Source organism: Cystoisospora suis (genome assembly GCF_002600585.1).
Source record: "Cystoisospora suis strain Wien I chromosome Unknown contig_2676, whole genome shotgun sequence".
NCBI lineage: Eukaryota > Apicomplexa > Conoidasida > Eucoccidiorida > Sarcocystidae > Cystoisospora > Cystoisospora suis.
In genome coordinates, this window is record NW_027155473.1 from 1 (window position 1) to 16,594 (window position 16,594).

The 16,594-nt window shown below is 54.5% G+C and overlaps 2 protein-coding genes across 2 annotated transcripts; both read left to right on the plus strand.

Annotated features, from left to right (window-relative positions):
* Positions 1-818: 818 nt before the first annotated feature.
* On the plus strand, positions 819-13,927 carry CSUI_005543 (n-ethylmaleimide-sensitive fusion protein; the record flags this gene model as incomplete). Its single annotated transcript, XM_068065718.1, has 19 exons — positions 819-1,330; positions 2,320-2,504; positions 2,982-3,157; positions 3,873-3,999; positions 4,910-4,959; positions 5,454-5,696; positions 6,024-6,205; positions 6,755-6,841; positions 7,157-7,228; positions 7,947-8,305; positions 9,052-9,211; positions 9,838-10,021; positions 10,649-10,728; positions 11,140-11,409; positions 11,934-12,000; positions 12,299-12,462; positions 12,904-13,035; positions 13,163-13,279; positions 13,775-13,927. The coding sequence occupies exons 1-19, from the start codon at positions 1,271-1,273 to the stop codon at positions 13,925-13,927; spliced, it is 2,868 nt and encodes a 955-aa protein (XP_067922303.1). The 5' UTR covers positions 819-1,270.
* Positions 13,928-15,135: 1,208 nt separating this feature from the next.
* CSUI_005544 (uncharacterized protein) lies at positions 15,136-16,594 on the plus strand (the record flags this gene model as incomplete). The annotated part of the gene is made up of 2 exons (XM_068065719.1): positions 15,136-15,759; positions 16,239-16,594. Coding segments are annotated over exons 1-2 (387 nt in total), but the record flags the coding sequence as incomplete, so codon positions are not given.

A 16,594-nucleotide genomic window follows, 5' to 3' on the forward strand; every position in this document is an offset into this window, starting at 1 on the left:
AGTCGTTATCGGGAACGGCAGGAGAATTGCTGAGTGTTTAGCCGACACGGCAGCTGGTCTCGGGCACGCGATAGTTACTGTGCATCCACGGTCAAAATGTACCTAGTAGATAGCCGGCCGTCGCACATCACGAAGGCACTACCACAACGTCTCCCGAGACCTTTTTTAGAAAAGGGATTACTCTGGTCCGGTCTCTGCCATCGCTCCGGTTGTTACCGTCCTAGCGGCTCCGTCATTTGAGACGTGGCCTGCGGATTTCTTCGACGCGACGGCTTCCGCTGCCTACGTCGCCCGTCGCGTATCCCAACCTCGTGCTGCTACTTGCTCCTTGTGCTTGAAGCGTGCCTTGTGGCACGTAGTCTACTGGCTAGGTCACAAACTTACGAAGTTCATATCTGTGTGTTTCGTACTAGTGATTTACAAACACATCCCTACCAGAGACGGTTTGGACCTTCTGGCCGGCTCTCTACGCGTCGTACAACACGCGAAAAATGAAGCAAGCTAACGCCGCCCTGATCAGGGCTATGGCTCCCAGCCACGGCTACGGAGCACGGCGGGACCTATCGCACGGAGGCGATTCACAGCCGTTACCCACGCCCTGCAGAAAGAACACTGTGGGCGCCACCTTCCATCACGGTGGAGGAAGTTAGGACGCCTCTCCCCCGCCACCGCAGTTCGCGCGGCGATGCAGTGAATCTGCCCTGTCTCCAGACACCGCTACGGCTGCGCGTCCGGGCAGCCCCGCTGCTGTCCCAACGATGGTTTGAAGAGGGGAGGTCAACATGTGGAGCTACGGCTGGTGTTCCGCGCGACGATGCCGATTTTTGTTGACGAACTGCCTCAAGTAAATCGGCTTCCCATGTGATCCGGAAAGCGACGTAGCACACCAGCTAGCCAGGGGCGCGAACGAACCCCTAACTCTTGTAGCAGGACGCCCTGCTGCTTCGCAGCGGGGAGGTGTGATTTGCCCAGCGCTTTGGCCGGGAGAGCCAGCTGTCAGGAGCCGGAGCCCCGTTGGGAAGAGACAGAATGGATTAGGCCTTGTCCTATTGGCCTGCAGCACTGGTGCCATGCCAGAACAATCGACTGCCGGCGGTTCGTCAATCCCAGACTGCAGGAAAACACGGGGCTCGAGGGATTCTTCGGCGCTTGTGACGTCTGATCTCTACAGCGCGAGCCGGAGAGGTCGCTGCGGTGGAGGGTTTTCTTCTTTCCACTCTGGCCTCCCAGTGGGCGACTGAATTTGCTCAACTTCGTTTTGTAGTTCACGATGGCAGTCGTGCTGACTGCCGTCAAGCTACCTTCCAAAGATGTGGCGTTCACAAACTTTGTAAGCTTTACAGGCACCAGGACCCAGTCCGTGCAATCAGAGCCAAAAATGAGTTCTTTTGATATCACTCGGAGCGGCTGCCTCTTTACGCTACTTCTCAGTCCGCGCACTTGCGCAAACTGTCTCGCGTTCCTAGTTCAACGCTTGGATCCGCCGTCCTGTTCCCGAGGAGGTCACCGCCTGTGTGCTCCACCGCTTGACAGAGTGACATGTCCCGGGAGGGGAAGGTTTCCACGCCTCAAGAAAGGACAGGAATTACCGTGATGGCATCCAGCCAGCAGCCCTGTACTGTACTTGCCGTCCAAATGCAATAGCTGAACGAGAACTGCACCGTCTCCCATGCAATGGAGCGCTGGTGAAACAAAAGCTACTGAACAGTCAGCAGTGTGTCCCACTCCCTCAAAGCTGACCCGTCGGAGAGCGTTGCAGAACGAAGCGGTGCTGCGCTAGTGTGCCGTCTACACCTTAGTATCCCTGTTTTGTCGCCACACTAGTGCGATGCATGTCACCGTACCAAGAAACCTCACTGCAGTTGGTTACCTACATCAAGCTGAAATCCGGACTAACGCGATAACAATGTGGGTGCTCAGATGACAGCTGTAGGTGGATTAAGTAAGGGGTGCAGGTCTAGTTACCATACACGGCACACTCGTATATGGGCAACGCGAGATCACAAGACCTTTCAGCGGACACCTGATACCTGCTCTTCAGATCTGGTCGTTCCTAGCATTCCGTTGTGTGTGGTGCGACCTGAAGCAGGCGCTGGTCGATCTCCTTCCGACACCGAGGGTGTGTGGGGGACGTCGCTGTTTTTTTATTTCTCTGTTGCAATGTGTTCACCAATCCTCTCCCCGACTGTTACAGTTGCCGCTGGTCTTCTATTGTGCGACCTGATAATGCCCTCTCTGAAGCGGCGCCCGCTGACCGCACCCGCGCTTCCCTGTAGGGACACTCGTTGCAGTGGCCGATCTCCTGGTTCTGCTGTTTAGGCATATGTACACCCCGCGGTCTACACGGCGCTCCGTCAGAATGCGGCTCTTGCAGGCGCTACTTTGGAGGGTGGAGGTGTCCTCTGCGAAGTGAAAAACATCGTCGTTTCTGTCATGTACGCACTAGGCCTCGGACAGAAGACCCTACTTGCTATTGCTATTTGGACTGCAGTGCTGACAGCACTGTGGAGCAGCCAGATGTTCACCGACACGAGCGGACATGGAGAGGGGGCAGATCCGATTGTGGCACCAGCGAAGCTTGGCAGCGCCAGGCAATGACTGTACCACACTGGGTTCAAGTGGTCCATAATGTTACCTTCTTCGCCTGCTTACTGGAGAATGAGGGTCAGGGGAGAAACGACAGCAGGTTGTACATTCCCGCGATGGTGTGAAGCGCGTGGTCTTCAAAAGCAGACGGTGCCGAGGCACCTCCCTTCGAAACGCGACGCCGCGGGGTCGAGGGCGTACAGTTACTTTCCACCTCTGTAGCCGGCTTGTGGGCTTGGCTATCTCTGGCTACGTTGACGGGGTCTTTCGGCTTAGACCGCAGACGCGCGTATTTTAGTCCCGAGAGACTACATTTGAGCTTAAACTGAATTGTGGTTGATGGTCGTACTGTGCTGCTAAACCGAGCACCCCATACTGATACCTGCTGTCTTCAGGCCCGATGGACTGCTCCAAAAGAATGAGATTGGATTGAACACGTGCCATCGCGAAAGTGCGAAAATTCAGCTGAAAGATGAGGTGGTGCTCCGGCCCTTTGAGCTCCCAGTCGGGAAGGAGAGTCTCTACCAGGTCGGGGTCATGCAGGTAGAGGTGTCTACGTACCTGAAACCAGGTTAGAGGATGCGCCGAGAGACTTCGCCATTGATGTGCTATGATGCAGTCACCTTGGGTCAGCGTATTTGTCTCCGGAGAATGCGGGGTGGTCGGATCAGGGGCTTGCTTTCTTGTGGGGTGTCTTTTTTTCGACAGGACCCAGTGCTTCCTGCGTTTAGATTAACCGAGGAAACACGATAGCGGGCTGCTATAGTTAGTCTAGAGCAGCAGCCGAGCTGCACGTGCTTTTTCTTGGCTTTTTGGGACGCTCCGGTGCCTCACTAATCAGTGGAGCTCGCACGAAGGAAGGACTGCGTCGTCTGCAGAATCCTAGACATCGAAGTGGAAATTACAGTAATTCGCGTGCTTACATCGTTACACAATATAATGCCGAATCGGTTCGCTAAACCTACGAAAGGAGCTTACGAGCGCGTCCCCGCGGTTCTCCGACCCGCGCAGCATTCCGAATCAGTTTCGGCACGTGCGTCGAAGATCGGGGGGTACTGCCCTTGTCTGCGCACTGCCAGACACGTGGACTTTGTCCTGGGAGACTGTGGGGTCAGAAAACTTGTTGGTCGGGATGGTTAGATGGATTGGGAAGCTTGGAAAACGAGCGGATTCACCTACACCTGAAAGAGGGGCTCTGCGCTGTGGCTGGCTGAAGACTCGGAGACAAACAGTGTGCCTGTTGCAGTGGTTCAGCTTTTCGGCCGCTCCTGTTTTTCATTGTTCAGAGTCGCGCATTTCATTGCACGACGACAAGTTGGAAGAAGAGTTCAAGTCACTGTTTTGCTGGCAAGTCTTCAGCCAGCACCAGTGCGTTGCGTTGAGACTCGACGAGAGACAGGCTCTAAAGCTCACGTATGTCGATTCTTTTTGCTCCAGACTCGCCCTTTATTTTGTGTACCTCTCCTTTTGAGTAGCTAGGAGCTCGCTTGGGCTAGTAAAGTACGGAAACAGGGGAATGGACACCCTCGCCACACTTCCACACTCGGATGCAAATCGCCGTTCTTTTGCGTCGGTTCCAGGAGGCACTTGGGAAACATGTTTGCGGCACAGGCAAGGGGCAGCCTGTGGTCCGACTTGCGTTGCCATGTATATGTGGTGTCGCAGGCTTGCCACTGTTGACTAGCTGCGCGGGTATGCTGGTGTTCTCCTTGTATTCAAAACGCTCGAATCTTGCACTCGCATGCGACGGGTAGCGGTCACCGTCTGTCAGTTGCTCTGCCGCTCTTGGCTGCAAGAGCTGGATCGCCGGGCTCGCCCCTGACTGCTTTGCAGAAGCGATGGGTGGCACCGCGGTTCAATGATGAATTCGAGAGTACACCAGCCGAGAGGCCTCACTGTGGTCAATCTCGGTTCTGCTGTTCGCATGCTACAAAAACATCGCAGTTTCTGCAGCAAATGGCTCCTGAGTATGCTTGGATGACGACTAGCTACCGGTGCGATTCAGGCGGGGCTACTCTCGTGGAGGGGTTCCCTGCTGGTTGCCCGACATCGCTGTTTGTGTACCCACAAGCATGGCTTCTTCTGCCGCGTGCAAGCATCTCCACCGTACCGCAGGCTCTGAGCTCTTCAGGACGCGCGGAGTGTATCTCGGGAACCCCGACAAAGCGCCCAGTCCTTGTCCCTGCTAGTTTCGCTCTTGTATTTTGGGACAGGACGGATCGCCGAGAAGCAGGAGTCGCTCTGGACACCCTATAGCGACTGCACGTTTGTTGCTCAATACACCTGTTTCGTGAGACTCGATGTGATTTGCTGCTCTCAACAGAGTGAAGGAAATGCTGCCTTTCGACCCTTCAGAACAAAGGCAGTCGGCAAGTAAGTCTACCTCACCAAAATGGATTAAGAATCCCGAGGGCGGTGGCTGTGGGTTACGTGACCCGATTGCCTTCATAGCCCACCCAATTGTGGATTAGTTCATACATGTTTCAGCCATCTCACCGAGACGAGACCGCTTTATCCTGGATGACTCCCCTGTCTTTCTTGTTCCCGTGTACTTCTCGACCAAGGTTGCCAGAGTTTAGCGGGACGTTGCGGCTGGTAGGTGGTGTGACTGTGGCTCCCTGCAGCGAAGGCCACTCGTCGCAGGCGTGCAGGTGTTGGGCTACGTCGATTCCAACGTGGAATGCTTGTCTCTTCAAGCAGGGTCTTGTGAGGACTCTGACGTGAGGTATCTTCTGTCTTGCAAACAAAAGTGCGGTCTTCTCGTGTTGTCAGACAGAATACTCACGTCAGCCATTGGAGCAAGGCTAAGGTACCGTTTGCGAATAGACATTGAGAGTCCCTTTGTGGCAGTGTCCTTTTATGTACAGCGTTGATGCGTGGACAGCTTACAGAAAAGTCCCAAGTTCTTTTTGTAGGAGCTGATGACGGTCGCGTGTGTGTCCAAAGCCGCCGCGTTATGCAAAGGAATATCTTGCCTCCCGACTTCAACTTCGAGGAACTAGGTATCGGAGGTCTCAACAAGGAGTTCAGCGTCATTTTCCGAAGGGCATTTGTTTCCAGGATTTTCCCTCCCTCTGTCATCCAAGAGATGGGCATCAAGCACGTCCGCGGTGAGGACTCGCCAGGCGCGTGTCCGTGCGTCATGACGTCATCTCTGTCGCGCACTTCTGACTCTCTGAAGAGATTTCAGCCTGGTCCTCTCCTGTGTATTGTGGTACTGCCTCGGTACCTCGGAAAATGAGCTTCCTACGTCTAAAACACGTGCACAGTGTCTCTCAGCCTCGAGTCAAGTCCCCTTTCTTAATACATGGAGCGGACAGAACTAATAGTGCCTGATTCTGTCCCACCCGCCGTGACTCCCGCCGTTTTGTCTTTGTTCAACTCGTATGAAGCGCTCCAGTGTCATGACATTTCCGGGTTTGGAAATTCTATTTCAGGGATGCTGCTGTACGGGCCTCCGGGCACGGGGAAGACGCTCATCGCGCGCCAGATAGGAAAGAGCTTGCGCGCGCGGGAGCCAGTGATCGTGAATGGTCCCGAGATTCTCAATAAGTATGTCGGACAGTCTGAGGAGAACATCCGTAATCTGTTCAAGGCCGCTGAGGACGAGTATCGACGGGTAAGACCATTCTGTGGTCTTCTCAAACTGGTATGAATGCCCACGTAGAAGACACTCGACGCCCGCCTGATTACAGCTTGGTTTGCAGTGGTGTATGAACTAAAATCTTAGTGACCGCCTGGCCTGCTGGCTCCTCATGATCTGCTAGAAGGCTGGCTGGAGTATGACCACATGCAAGGTTGAGTTGTAACCGATCTGTGAAGGTGTGTCGAATGTGCGGAAGTCATTTGCTGGATTGCGGCAGCGGGCTAGTCTGTTGCTTTTCTGCGCGGCCGTGCTCGGACGCCTTCTTGGTAGCGGCGCTTGATTTGTTTCAGTACACACATACGTCCGTGGGGGGGCTCAACTGTTTGTAGCGATTTCGGGGTGATACAAAAGATCTAGAGGTCATGATTCGAAACGTGCTTAGTCGCAGTACTGCGGCGCGCAGGAGTTGTCGTTCAGGAGGACGACAGTTTTTATACCTCAGCCTGACTATTCGGTGATCGGAGGTCCATTGCTTCGTGTGTCTGAAGCTGAAATGCTACATGCGTTGCGTTTCTTTTTCAGTTGGGAGACAATTCTTCACTGCACATCATCATATTCGACGAGATTGACGCCATCTGCAAACAAAGGGGGTCCAGTCCCTCGTCAGCTGTAAGACATAGAGCACACTTGGGCGGCTAGAGCTTCTGCCCTGTGGGGCCACACGACAAAAGCTCTAGCTTGCTTCGGAGGAGACGACTTTTGCCACTCACAATATACCAGAGGACCTGCGTCTTCCCGGGGAGCCCCATTCAGTGGACATAGTTGGGACTCTATCAGAGTTCTCCACGCGGCAACATGCTGGCGACGCGTTCTTCAGTCATTGCTGGAAAGGAACCAGAGACATGCTTCTCGAGGGCACAGCCAACGTGGGAAGTGGTTCAGTGAGCTCTACAGGTCGGGAGCGTGTGATGAGCGAATGTGCAGGGGGTGAACGACAGCATTGTCAATCAGCTGCTGTCGAAGATCGACGGCGTGGAGGCACTGAACAACATTCTGGTAAGGTGACGTTACGGATCTTGTTTACGCGGTAGGGGCGGCGCGTTTTCCTTTCCGACACGTCCACAAGTATGAGTTAAGCGAGACCCTGCACTTAGCCCAGAATTCAGCTCGAAAAACCCGTGTTTGCCAGCCTGCAAAGAGAAGATGCTGTCTCCCGGGGCTTTCATTCCGGATGCGCCCGATGGCAAGCGTTTGAGAGAACCGTTTATTTCTAAGGAAACCACCTTGGAACGTAGAGGGTTTCACTGCTGTTGTCACCTGTAGCCCGGGTCGACCGACCGCCTTGTGATTGAATGGCTTTCGACGTTTTTCCCCCTGCATGACACCGAGGGGGACGGAGGCGGCGGGCGGGACACTTTTTGACTTGCCCAGGTCCGGTTATCCGCGTCGAAGAGTTAACTCGCCTGAGGTGATGCTGCGAGGTGCCTTATACCTAGCTTTGCATAACGTCGCTTCGGAGCCCGCGGGCTGAATCCAGTCCCTGTAGGAAGAAACTCTTCACGCGGCGGAGATTGAGGCTTTTTCACGTGCCGTGCCTGCTCGGCTTGCCGAATGCTGTCCCACAGCCCCGTTGTCCGCTTACCGTTGTGTAAGTGCAACTTCCGTTTGCACCAGAATGTTTCTAGCCAACGCCCTTTCACCTGTAGCCGTCCTGGCGGCTTTTGGCTTGCTGGTTTCCGACTGGCGCCCCTCGTCTGTACGTTTGTGTCGTCAGTTGATCGGCATGACAAATCGAAGAGATTTGATTGACGAGGCTCTCTTGCGCCCGGGGCGTCTTGAGGTGAGTTGTCCTTTCTCTTACCATTGCACTGGTACGCTCCTTTCGCCGACCACGGTTACGTTAAGAGCAGGTAACGGGTGGGACTCCGCAGTCCGGCCTGTCCATTCTCTCCATATAGCCCATCAGGCACTGGCAGGATCGCTCAGGTTAATGACGTGGCAAACACGGAAGTTCCAAACTGGGATCGTTCCCCGCAGGTGCACGTCGAGATCGGTTTGCCCGACGAGGAGGGACGAGTACAGATCCTCAACATCCACACCAGGCAAATGCGGGAAAGCGGCCGGCTCGGCGGAGTAAGAAAAACCACCAGCAGGCTGGCCCTATGATATGAGCACCCCCTGTGTCGCCTGCTGCGTATAGTGTAACTGTATCCGGCGTGGTCGTCTTGAGGCTGATGGGTGACACTGTAAGGGAGTAATTCCCTTTTTGTGTGCAAGAAGGCTAGAGGAAAAGGAGGCCTTGCGCTCACGTTGTAACGCTCGTAGTAAGAGGGTTGGTGCTGGTTACAACGAACCCAAGCTAGTAAGCTCACGGTTCGGGCAGCCTCCTCGTAGGTGCTAGCGAGAGTGCTACAGATCTGTTCGTCTGCCGACGTGTCTAAATTTGTGCGACCACCTCCCTCTATCCATATGGTCCTGTTACCCTCTCCTCTGGATGCTCGCAGCAACACTGGCTACGCGATGCTGGATTGCTCTGGGTTTGTGGTTCTGGCAGAAGCAGTCGCATGCGTTCACATACCTCCGGATGAGACGCTCATCTTGTGCCGAAATGCTTGCGTGACGTACTGCACGAGTGGATCAGCGGCTCGTACTGGGAGTATAAGCCACAAGGAGTCCGCTATCTAGTGACACACAAGGCACAGCGATGCCATTCGTGTGTCACACGTTGACTCTATAAAGCGCGTTCCTTACACGAGTTGCCATCTGCTTCCTTGTGAGTGTCCAGTCTCCGTGGCTCTCTTGCCGATTCAGCACGTTGGTACTTGACGCGGTCGGGGACAATGTTAAGATGTAACCTGTGAGGACTGTCCGGCCCTCAGTTGCGTTCAGGACGTAGATCTCGGCTTGCTTGCCACAGAGACCGAGAACTTTTCGGGTGCGGAGATTGAGGGTCTCGTTCGAAGTGCTGCGTCATACGCCTTCCAGAGGAACGTGAACGTCAGTGACATCACGAAGCCCGCGGATATCGACAACATCAAAGTGAGAAACGGACACAAAGGACGTTAAATATGACTGACCCGGGTACGCCTCGTGTTGGTCGCCGGCTGACGGAGTGGAGGAGGCCGATGGAGACCGCTGTCGCTCAGTGGACGTTACACGGCAACAGTGTCGGTGCATTCAGATTACTAGACAAAGTGTATGTCTTCCAAATCTTAGTAGTATGGTGCTTCCCCGCTTTGAAACATGTGTCCCCGCAATTACAAAAGTAGTGAGAGAGGCCAAAGCCTCACCTCAGGATACGAGTGGAGAGATGGCCTCCGTGTGTGTGTTTGCGAAGGACGTATGTTCCGGCATTTGTGGTCGGCACCTCTGTCTGTAATGAGCAATTTGGCACCAATCTTCGGGAGTGTGGTGCATATATCCACAAAATTATACGCTTGTACCGGGGCCGCTCTCAGGTTATGTCTCTGGGTCAGAGTGGGACCACAGTTTGGAGTAAGTTGTGTCATGAGGCAGGGACTTTCCTGAAGCTAACCCAGCGGCCTGCAATACTGATCGCAGGCGTTGGCCATAAGTTCTCTCGTTGCTCGACAGTCAGCTTACCTTTGCAGTGCAGATTCTGTTTCTCTCTCCCTAACTCACGATGTGCGCAACCACCTTCCTAGGTCACTCGATCAGACTTCGAGAGCGCGCTGAACGAAGTTAAGCCGGCATTTGGGGCGGAAAAGGAACTGTTCGATAGTAGGTCACTTCTACGTCTCGCCAAGCTGTTTACGCATCCCTTTCTCCTCGAAGTGACCCTGAATCGTCTGGAGCAAGTGCAGAAGGAGCTCGCTGAGGTTGCTTGGTGTCCTTCCCTCGTGAACTGCAGGGATGCGTGAGGTGTCAAGGTATAAGTAGGCTTTTTTTCTTTTTGGTGCGAGGAGGCGTCTGAGGAAGATGCGGCTTGCTTGCACCTTCTCGATTCAAAATAGTCGAGACTGTTGCGCTTTCGGCTCCTTGTGTCATCGCCTTTCTCCCTGGCTGGGCAAGGTGCAGATAGTCGACCTACGCACTCTCTATGAGACTGTTAGGTCATATACTCAGTCACGCTTCTCTGTCGGATCAAGGTGTTCAAGGCAAGAACGGGTACAGACCCTTATTGTTGTCGCCTGCATTCCCTCTATCAGGCTCAAGTCTGGCCAGCCGTCTCGGGTATCCTTGGGATAATAGTGCGCCGCTATCTCTTAGGTGGCGAACTAGAACAGCGACAGGGTGGATGAACACAGCTGTGGGGAGGGATCCGTGTTTCCGCGCAGCGCTTGTCCTTTGAGAATTCCGGACCGCGAGAAGCGGGTATCGTCATCTGCTGCTGCATAAAGAACTAGCTGCCGGCCAGCCTGGATACACCGACTTTTTTCTATCACTGCTCGAGGGAGAAGCTGAAGTTCCTCGGACCTTCATCTCGTGCCCCGCTTTTTTTCTTGACTGGAACAGGTTGCCTGCGAAATGGCGTCATCCCGTACGGGTCTCATTTTGATCACCTCGTGCAGACCTGCACGACTCTAGCACGGCAGGTGAGATCTGTGTAATGTCCGTTCTCATGCCGCATCAGGGTCGTTCAACATGACCGACGTTCACCACCTGTCCGATGCTGTCGCCTGACCTCTCGGAGTATGTGCGCATGTAAGATCTGCGAGTGCGTGCAGAGACCTTCACTGTCCCTCACGACTCAGGGACCCGTCGCGAGCGGAGACAGCAGAACACTTAAATCTTTGGTGGTCTTGTGTCTATGGCGCGAATGCACTCGTATGTACCACCGGTCTAGACTTAACCCCGGAAAGTAAGGGGGTTTTCTGTGCTCGCTATCAGACTCAGATCGTGCCATGTGGCAGAGTATGCCCGGTACACCCCCGTGAAAATCCAGAATGTTTTTGCGACGGTCCTCGGGGAACTGCTGCCGTCAATGCCAAGCTACTTGTGTTCAGGTGCGCGACAGCGAAAAAACTCAGGTTCTTTCCATTCTTCTCCACGGGCCTCACGGTTGCGGGAAGACGGCCCTGGCTGCATACATCGCGCGAGGAGCACAGTACCCGTTCATGAAGCTTGTCACACCCGACAACTTCATCGGCTTCTCAGTGAGGTTTCTCCGACCTTCTCCTGCATCATCGGAAGGCCAAGAACATTTGCTTGTTCTACTTGGTCTGCACGTCCTCTGTATTGCGAAGGCCACAGCACCGCCGGATGTCTTGCGTCGGGTAGAACGGGGTACCGCACAAGCAAAACCCGGAAGATCTCTGCCTCATCACGTCTGCAAAGGGCAGGTTGCCGCTCTCCGTAGGGTCTATATATGCTTTTCCCCAGCTCCCCGGGCGAATACACGCGCGTGTCGCTATTCCATGCATGCGTCTACCATCAGGGTTTTAGGTATCGGAGGGTTACACACGTGTCAGTCTCTCGCTCCGGTCGCAGCTGGGGGTGGTGTGAACAGAGGCCGGGGCCGGATCAGCCACGCGCTATCGCTCGCTCACTACTGATTCGTGGTGAAGATTCACTTGCGCTTCCTCCAAGAACGCTACAGATTACACCTCACGAGCTGTGCACTAGGGCTCTCTTTCGTGTTCACACAACGGCCATACTGCACGGTATCGACTACTTCACACCCCCAAAATGACCGGAAAAGTCGCTGGGACAATCGCTGTTTTCAGTCTGCTTATCTTGACTATCTCCACCCTTCCCAGCGTGCGCGTGTGCTGGGTGTGACCCCGTGCGTGCACTGCAGGAGGCCGCCCGTATGAACTCCCTGCTCCGCACCTTCGAAGACGCTTACAAAAGTCCCCTGTCTCTCCGTAAGCCCGAGCGTCAGGTGTTTCGGTATAAGTGCGGTGTTGGCCTCATCGCGACAAAGGTACACGGGGAATGCCAGGAACAACCTCGTAGCTGTTGCATGCGTCAGGCACTCATCTGCATCCGGTGGCATTGGTTCGTTGGAATATTGAAAGCGCGCAGCAGGCAGGAAGGGTTGGCCTTTCTTCTCCCGAGTTCTTTTCGAGCAACGCTGTTCCCCCCCCCTGTTCCCGTGTGTAGACGCTAAGGTCGACACGCTCAAGCGCCACGGCACGTTGCTGCTGATGAATTGTCCTTCAGTGGTCATAGACAACATCGAGCGGCTCATGGACTTCACTCCCATTGGCCCCCGCTTCAGCAATGCAGTGCTGCAGGCCCTGCTGGTTCTTGTGGAGAAGACGCCCGCCAAGGATGACCGCAGACTTTTAATTATTGCGACAACTTCAGAATTCGAGTTCATGAAAGTATGTACGCGCTTGAGGTGGGGACTGTTTCCAGCCGATTAAAGAAAAGGTGCTTCTGTCCGTCACACATGAGGTGGTTGCAGCAGTGTTTCTGACGCAGATCATCTCACCTGGTGCACGCCTTCGAGTCGGACAAGGGCGTAGTTGCCTGCCGCTTCACTTCTTGGCATCAGTCAAGGATTCGGGGGCGTGTTTGTGCGGCTTCGCTTGCAATAGTCGTGTTTCTCTAGGGAGGGTGTCGTATCATCCGCAGTTGCCCGCAACGGTTAGCATGAGTTGCGTGCATCGGGACGTGCAGCGCCCCAGGGCCGCAGTGAGGCAGACAGCAGGTTCGGCGTCATGTGAACGCCTCTGGGACTTCCAAGGTGTGTTTCCCTTTCAACGCAGTTCATGACGTCAGTCTTTTCCTGCTTTTCTTTTCTTTCTTTTTCGCCGCCTCAGGAGGCCGGTGTGGCGAAGGCGTTCAATGTGGCGTTGCAGGTCCCGCTGGTTAGTGGACCGGATCAGATCCGGACAGTCCTGCAGGCGCACTGCCCAGACAGGCATGTCTTTCCACCAGAGGAAATAGACCTGGTAAGCGACCATAGCTGATCAGGTTCAGTACGCCGGACAAGCCCTCGTACAAGTCTGGACCGCCTCAGGCGCGCTCCTGAGAGTTCGTTCGGTCGCGTTACTTCTTGGATTTTTTCTATCTCTACAGGTGTGCGCTTCGGGGGCGGTGCGCGACGTCGGCATCAAAAAGCTACTCTTGGCGGCAAATATGGCCAAAGAATTTTCAGCGCCCGGTGAGAGGACGGGGTTGCAGATGTCTGCACCCGTGGGTCGCTACCTGCTTCAGCTTGTGCATTGCACGGTGTCAGCGCCTGACATCGTGTTAGCTTCTGAGGTTACGAGCAGTCCTGCTTGAATGGGCAAATGTAGGATCTAGCCAAAGACATTTGACTCAGGAAGAAACAACTTCAACGCTTCGGCGGTGGAGACTAAAGCGCATGTTTCGATGTAATATGTGGGGGTCATAGTCAAGCAAATATGCCTGGCATGGTCGTATGGCTGGTTAGTGCGCAGACATCGGCTCAGAGAGGCGCAGGTTTCGCCCACACACGTCGGACACAAAAGACTGCATCTAGGCTTCTCAGCTAAGGCGTTGTATGAGTGTATTCCGAGGTGGACAGTGCTACATTTTCTGGCGTTGCCCGTGGATTCCACAAGCTGGCACTTGCACTCCTGGTATCCCAGTGTACATTCTGTGAGTGTCGAGAACGAGAAACGGTGCTTGGTGACATCCTGTTTTGTCCTGCTGTCATTGGTGTAGGTCCCATACAGTCCAGCATCTTCCTACAATGCTTGCGGGACTGCGGCCACGACGACAGTATTGACGGCTCACAGTTCTGATTTGTCTGCTGCTGCGGCTCTCCGGCGTACATCAAGGCTTGTTCGTCCGATCTCCGCCCCGGGGCGAGCCTGAGCGGGAACCGCTCTATTGTTTGGTGTACCCCTGACTGCTCGACCCCGGAAGGAGGATTTTCCTTGGGAGGCCGTTTGTGGCCATCACGTACTACGAGTAGAAGATGGCTTAGCACACATCAACATCTGCGTACGCGCTGTGCTCAGCCGCTAGCTAAGCAGGAACACGTGACCAACGCACCAATGAGAGAAAAAGTTTCTGAGATGCCCTTTTACAAGTGAGTTTGCCGCCGAACTCCTGTCGTCTTGTCTGTTGTTGCGGAGAAACTGTTGGCGCTTTTCTCCACTGTGCGGAGGAAGTAATGGCAACAGGAAATGAAGATGAGCCAGAATACGTGTAAGATACTCATGCACCCTTTTCCCTGGCGGATCCGCATCTGGCGGTTCGGAACCGACATTGAGAACCCCCAGAGACAGCCGTATGAGTCTCGTGGCCATGTGGTGCGCACCAGAAACGTACTTGTTACGGTTTCTTCTGATGCCCGACTACAAATGGCAGTTCCTCGTTCGCTGCGTGACTATGGCTCTTGCTCTTCCCACATTTCTTTTAGCTGGAGTGAGAGATACGAGCTGGCCTGTCATCAGTGACCAGAGCAGTATTGCTAGTAGCATCCGGTAGCGTCGATGATGAAGATATGCATGTGATGACTTGCGAAGTAAGGCTCAGCAGATCCCATGTACTGATGCTCCAAGTCCTTCAGATCTTACAGCGGTACGTGGCAACACAAACACCAAATCAACCGACAGATGTCAATCGCTGTTACTCGATCACAAGAGGCATAGTCGGCTTTCGCTGATGGCGTCAGAAATGGGCACTCGACTTACACCGGCAGGTCGTAGTGGGACGCAGCCGCGCGCGCTGGCGTTGGCAGTGGCTGTAAGGGGGGTCTCGCCAGCAAACCGCAGGTTTTCGTGAACCAGGTCCTGGACCTACGACAGCGGGCTCAAGTCGGCGACCGCTGCAGCTCTGACTGAGCCTGTGCGCCATAACGTTGTCATCAGTCAGCCCAGGCGATCTGATACTACAGTCGCAGTGGCAGTTGGTGAGGACTCAAAGAAGTGACCGGGAAACGAAAGTTTCCGTAGCACTACCGCCTATTCGGCTGGACTACTGCTGTACTACGTACCAGCTAAGCCAGAGCCAAGCCAGACGCACGCCCGGATGGCAACTGCACGCTCGGCCGCGGGCCAGCTGAGAAACTGTCAGAAGGAAATTTGTGCCCTTCGCTCACCGACTCCAGTCGCTTTTACTAACCGGAAAATACTATTTCCCCGGATGACCAGGCAGATGGCGGTAAGCCTGCTTTGCTCACCAGCCGGTAATGACAGTTCGATTACTGCGTTCACGGACGGCAGGAGCGAGCATCGCCGTGTCTTCCTGCCAACGTCGAAGACACGTGATGACGGCTTGCTCACTGCCCCGGAGGAGAGGTGGCAGTGGAATCGGGTCAACGTTTTGCCATCTCTCCACTTGTTCCTGTCTGCTTAGTACCTGTCGTGTAAACCTGTGGTTTTTTATCGCTTAGTTGTGCATAATCTGTTTTCGTCTAAATCTTCCATCGCTGCTGGCTGTATCAAGCATTTCTCCACCGCACCGCCATTTTGAGGACAGCCTCAGGTCTTGGCCTGGCGATCACCCCACCAAAGGGCTGCCGTGGTCCTCAAGAATAGCTCCGAGTGACCAGTTGTCACTGCATCTCAAACTGGTTACTTTACGGGAAGAATTTTTGGAGGGTGGACTCTGGACTTGTTTCTCGGGGGGTTCTTTTTTGGCGTCTCACGTCTCAAAGTTGCCGCCAACCATGGCGGCCGGCAAGTGTCTTCCAGACACTGGTGAGTTGCTCTGGCACATATCTCTTGGAGTAGCTCATGAGGGTACACTAACAACAGAGCTGAGTGCGTTGCTTCCATGGAATTCGTTATTATGGTTGCAGACAGGGCGAAACTTTGCTTTGAAGAACAAGATGCGCCGTAGCTCAACCGTAATGACTAGGGTCGACCAGCGTCTGAAGGCGAGTGGACTCCTCCAAATACCTCTCGTTTTGACGCTGACCTGGACGGTGCCGTTTCTAGTCTTCCCTAATGCGTCATGTGCTTTGCGTCCATGTCTTGTGCTATACCAAGCTGTTTACGAAGTGTCCGGTCTGCAGTGCGGGTCCCGTGTGGTGCTCATATGCGGGAGATTCCCTTAGTGCAACAAGACCAACTCTCCCGAGCTAGACTGTCGCGCGCTTGCTCGACAAACTTTTATCCGCACCCGCACACAACTCTCAGGCACGTTGCTATGCTTTTGCTTCTCGTAATTCTCTCAGGTGGCGGTTTGTCTAAGTTGCTGCATGGCGGCTGGGTGCTTCGACGAGCACTGGCACTGTGGCTCTGCATCGTGTTGATCATTCCAGTCCTACATGAGGGAGTACTTTCCGAGGCACCTGCAGACAGCCCGAAGGGCTCGCCAGGAAAGGTGAAGAAATGGCCATCCGTAAGAGTCCAAATTCCGACTCGGGGGGGGTTCGCCAATGTGCCCGGTGGGTACAGTCCGATTGAAATGCGGCAAGGGGCGAAACCCAAGCACACACCACCGCCGTCCCCTCCCCTCCCACCAAGCAAACCTGCTCCTCCCCCACCGCCGCCAAAACCAAAAAATGCTGAACCTCCACCAGCCCCTCCA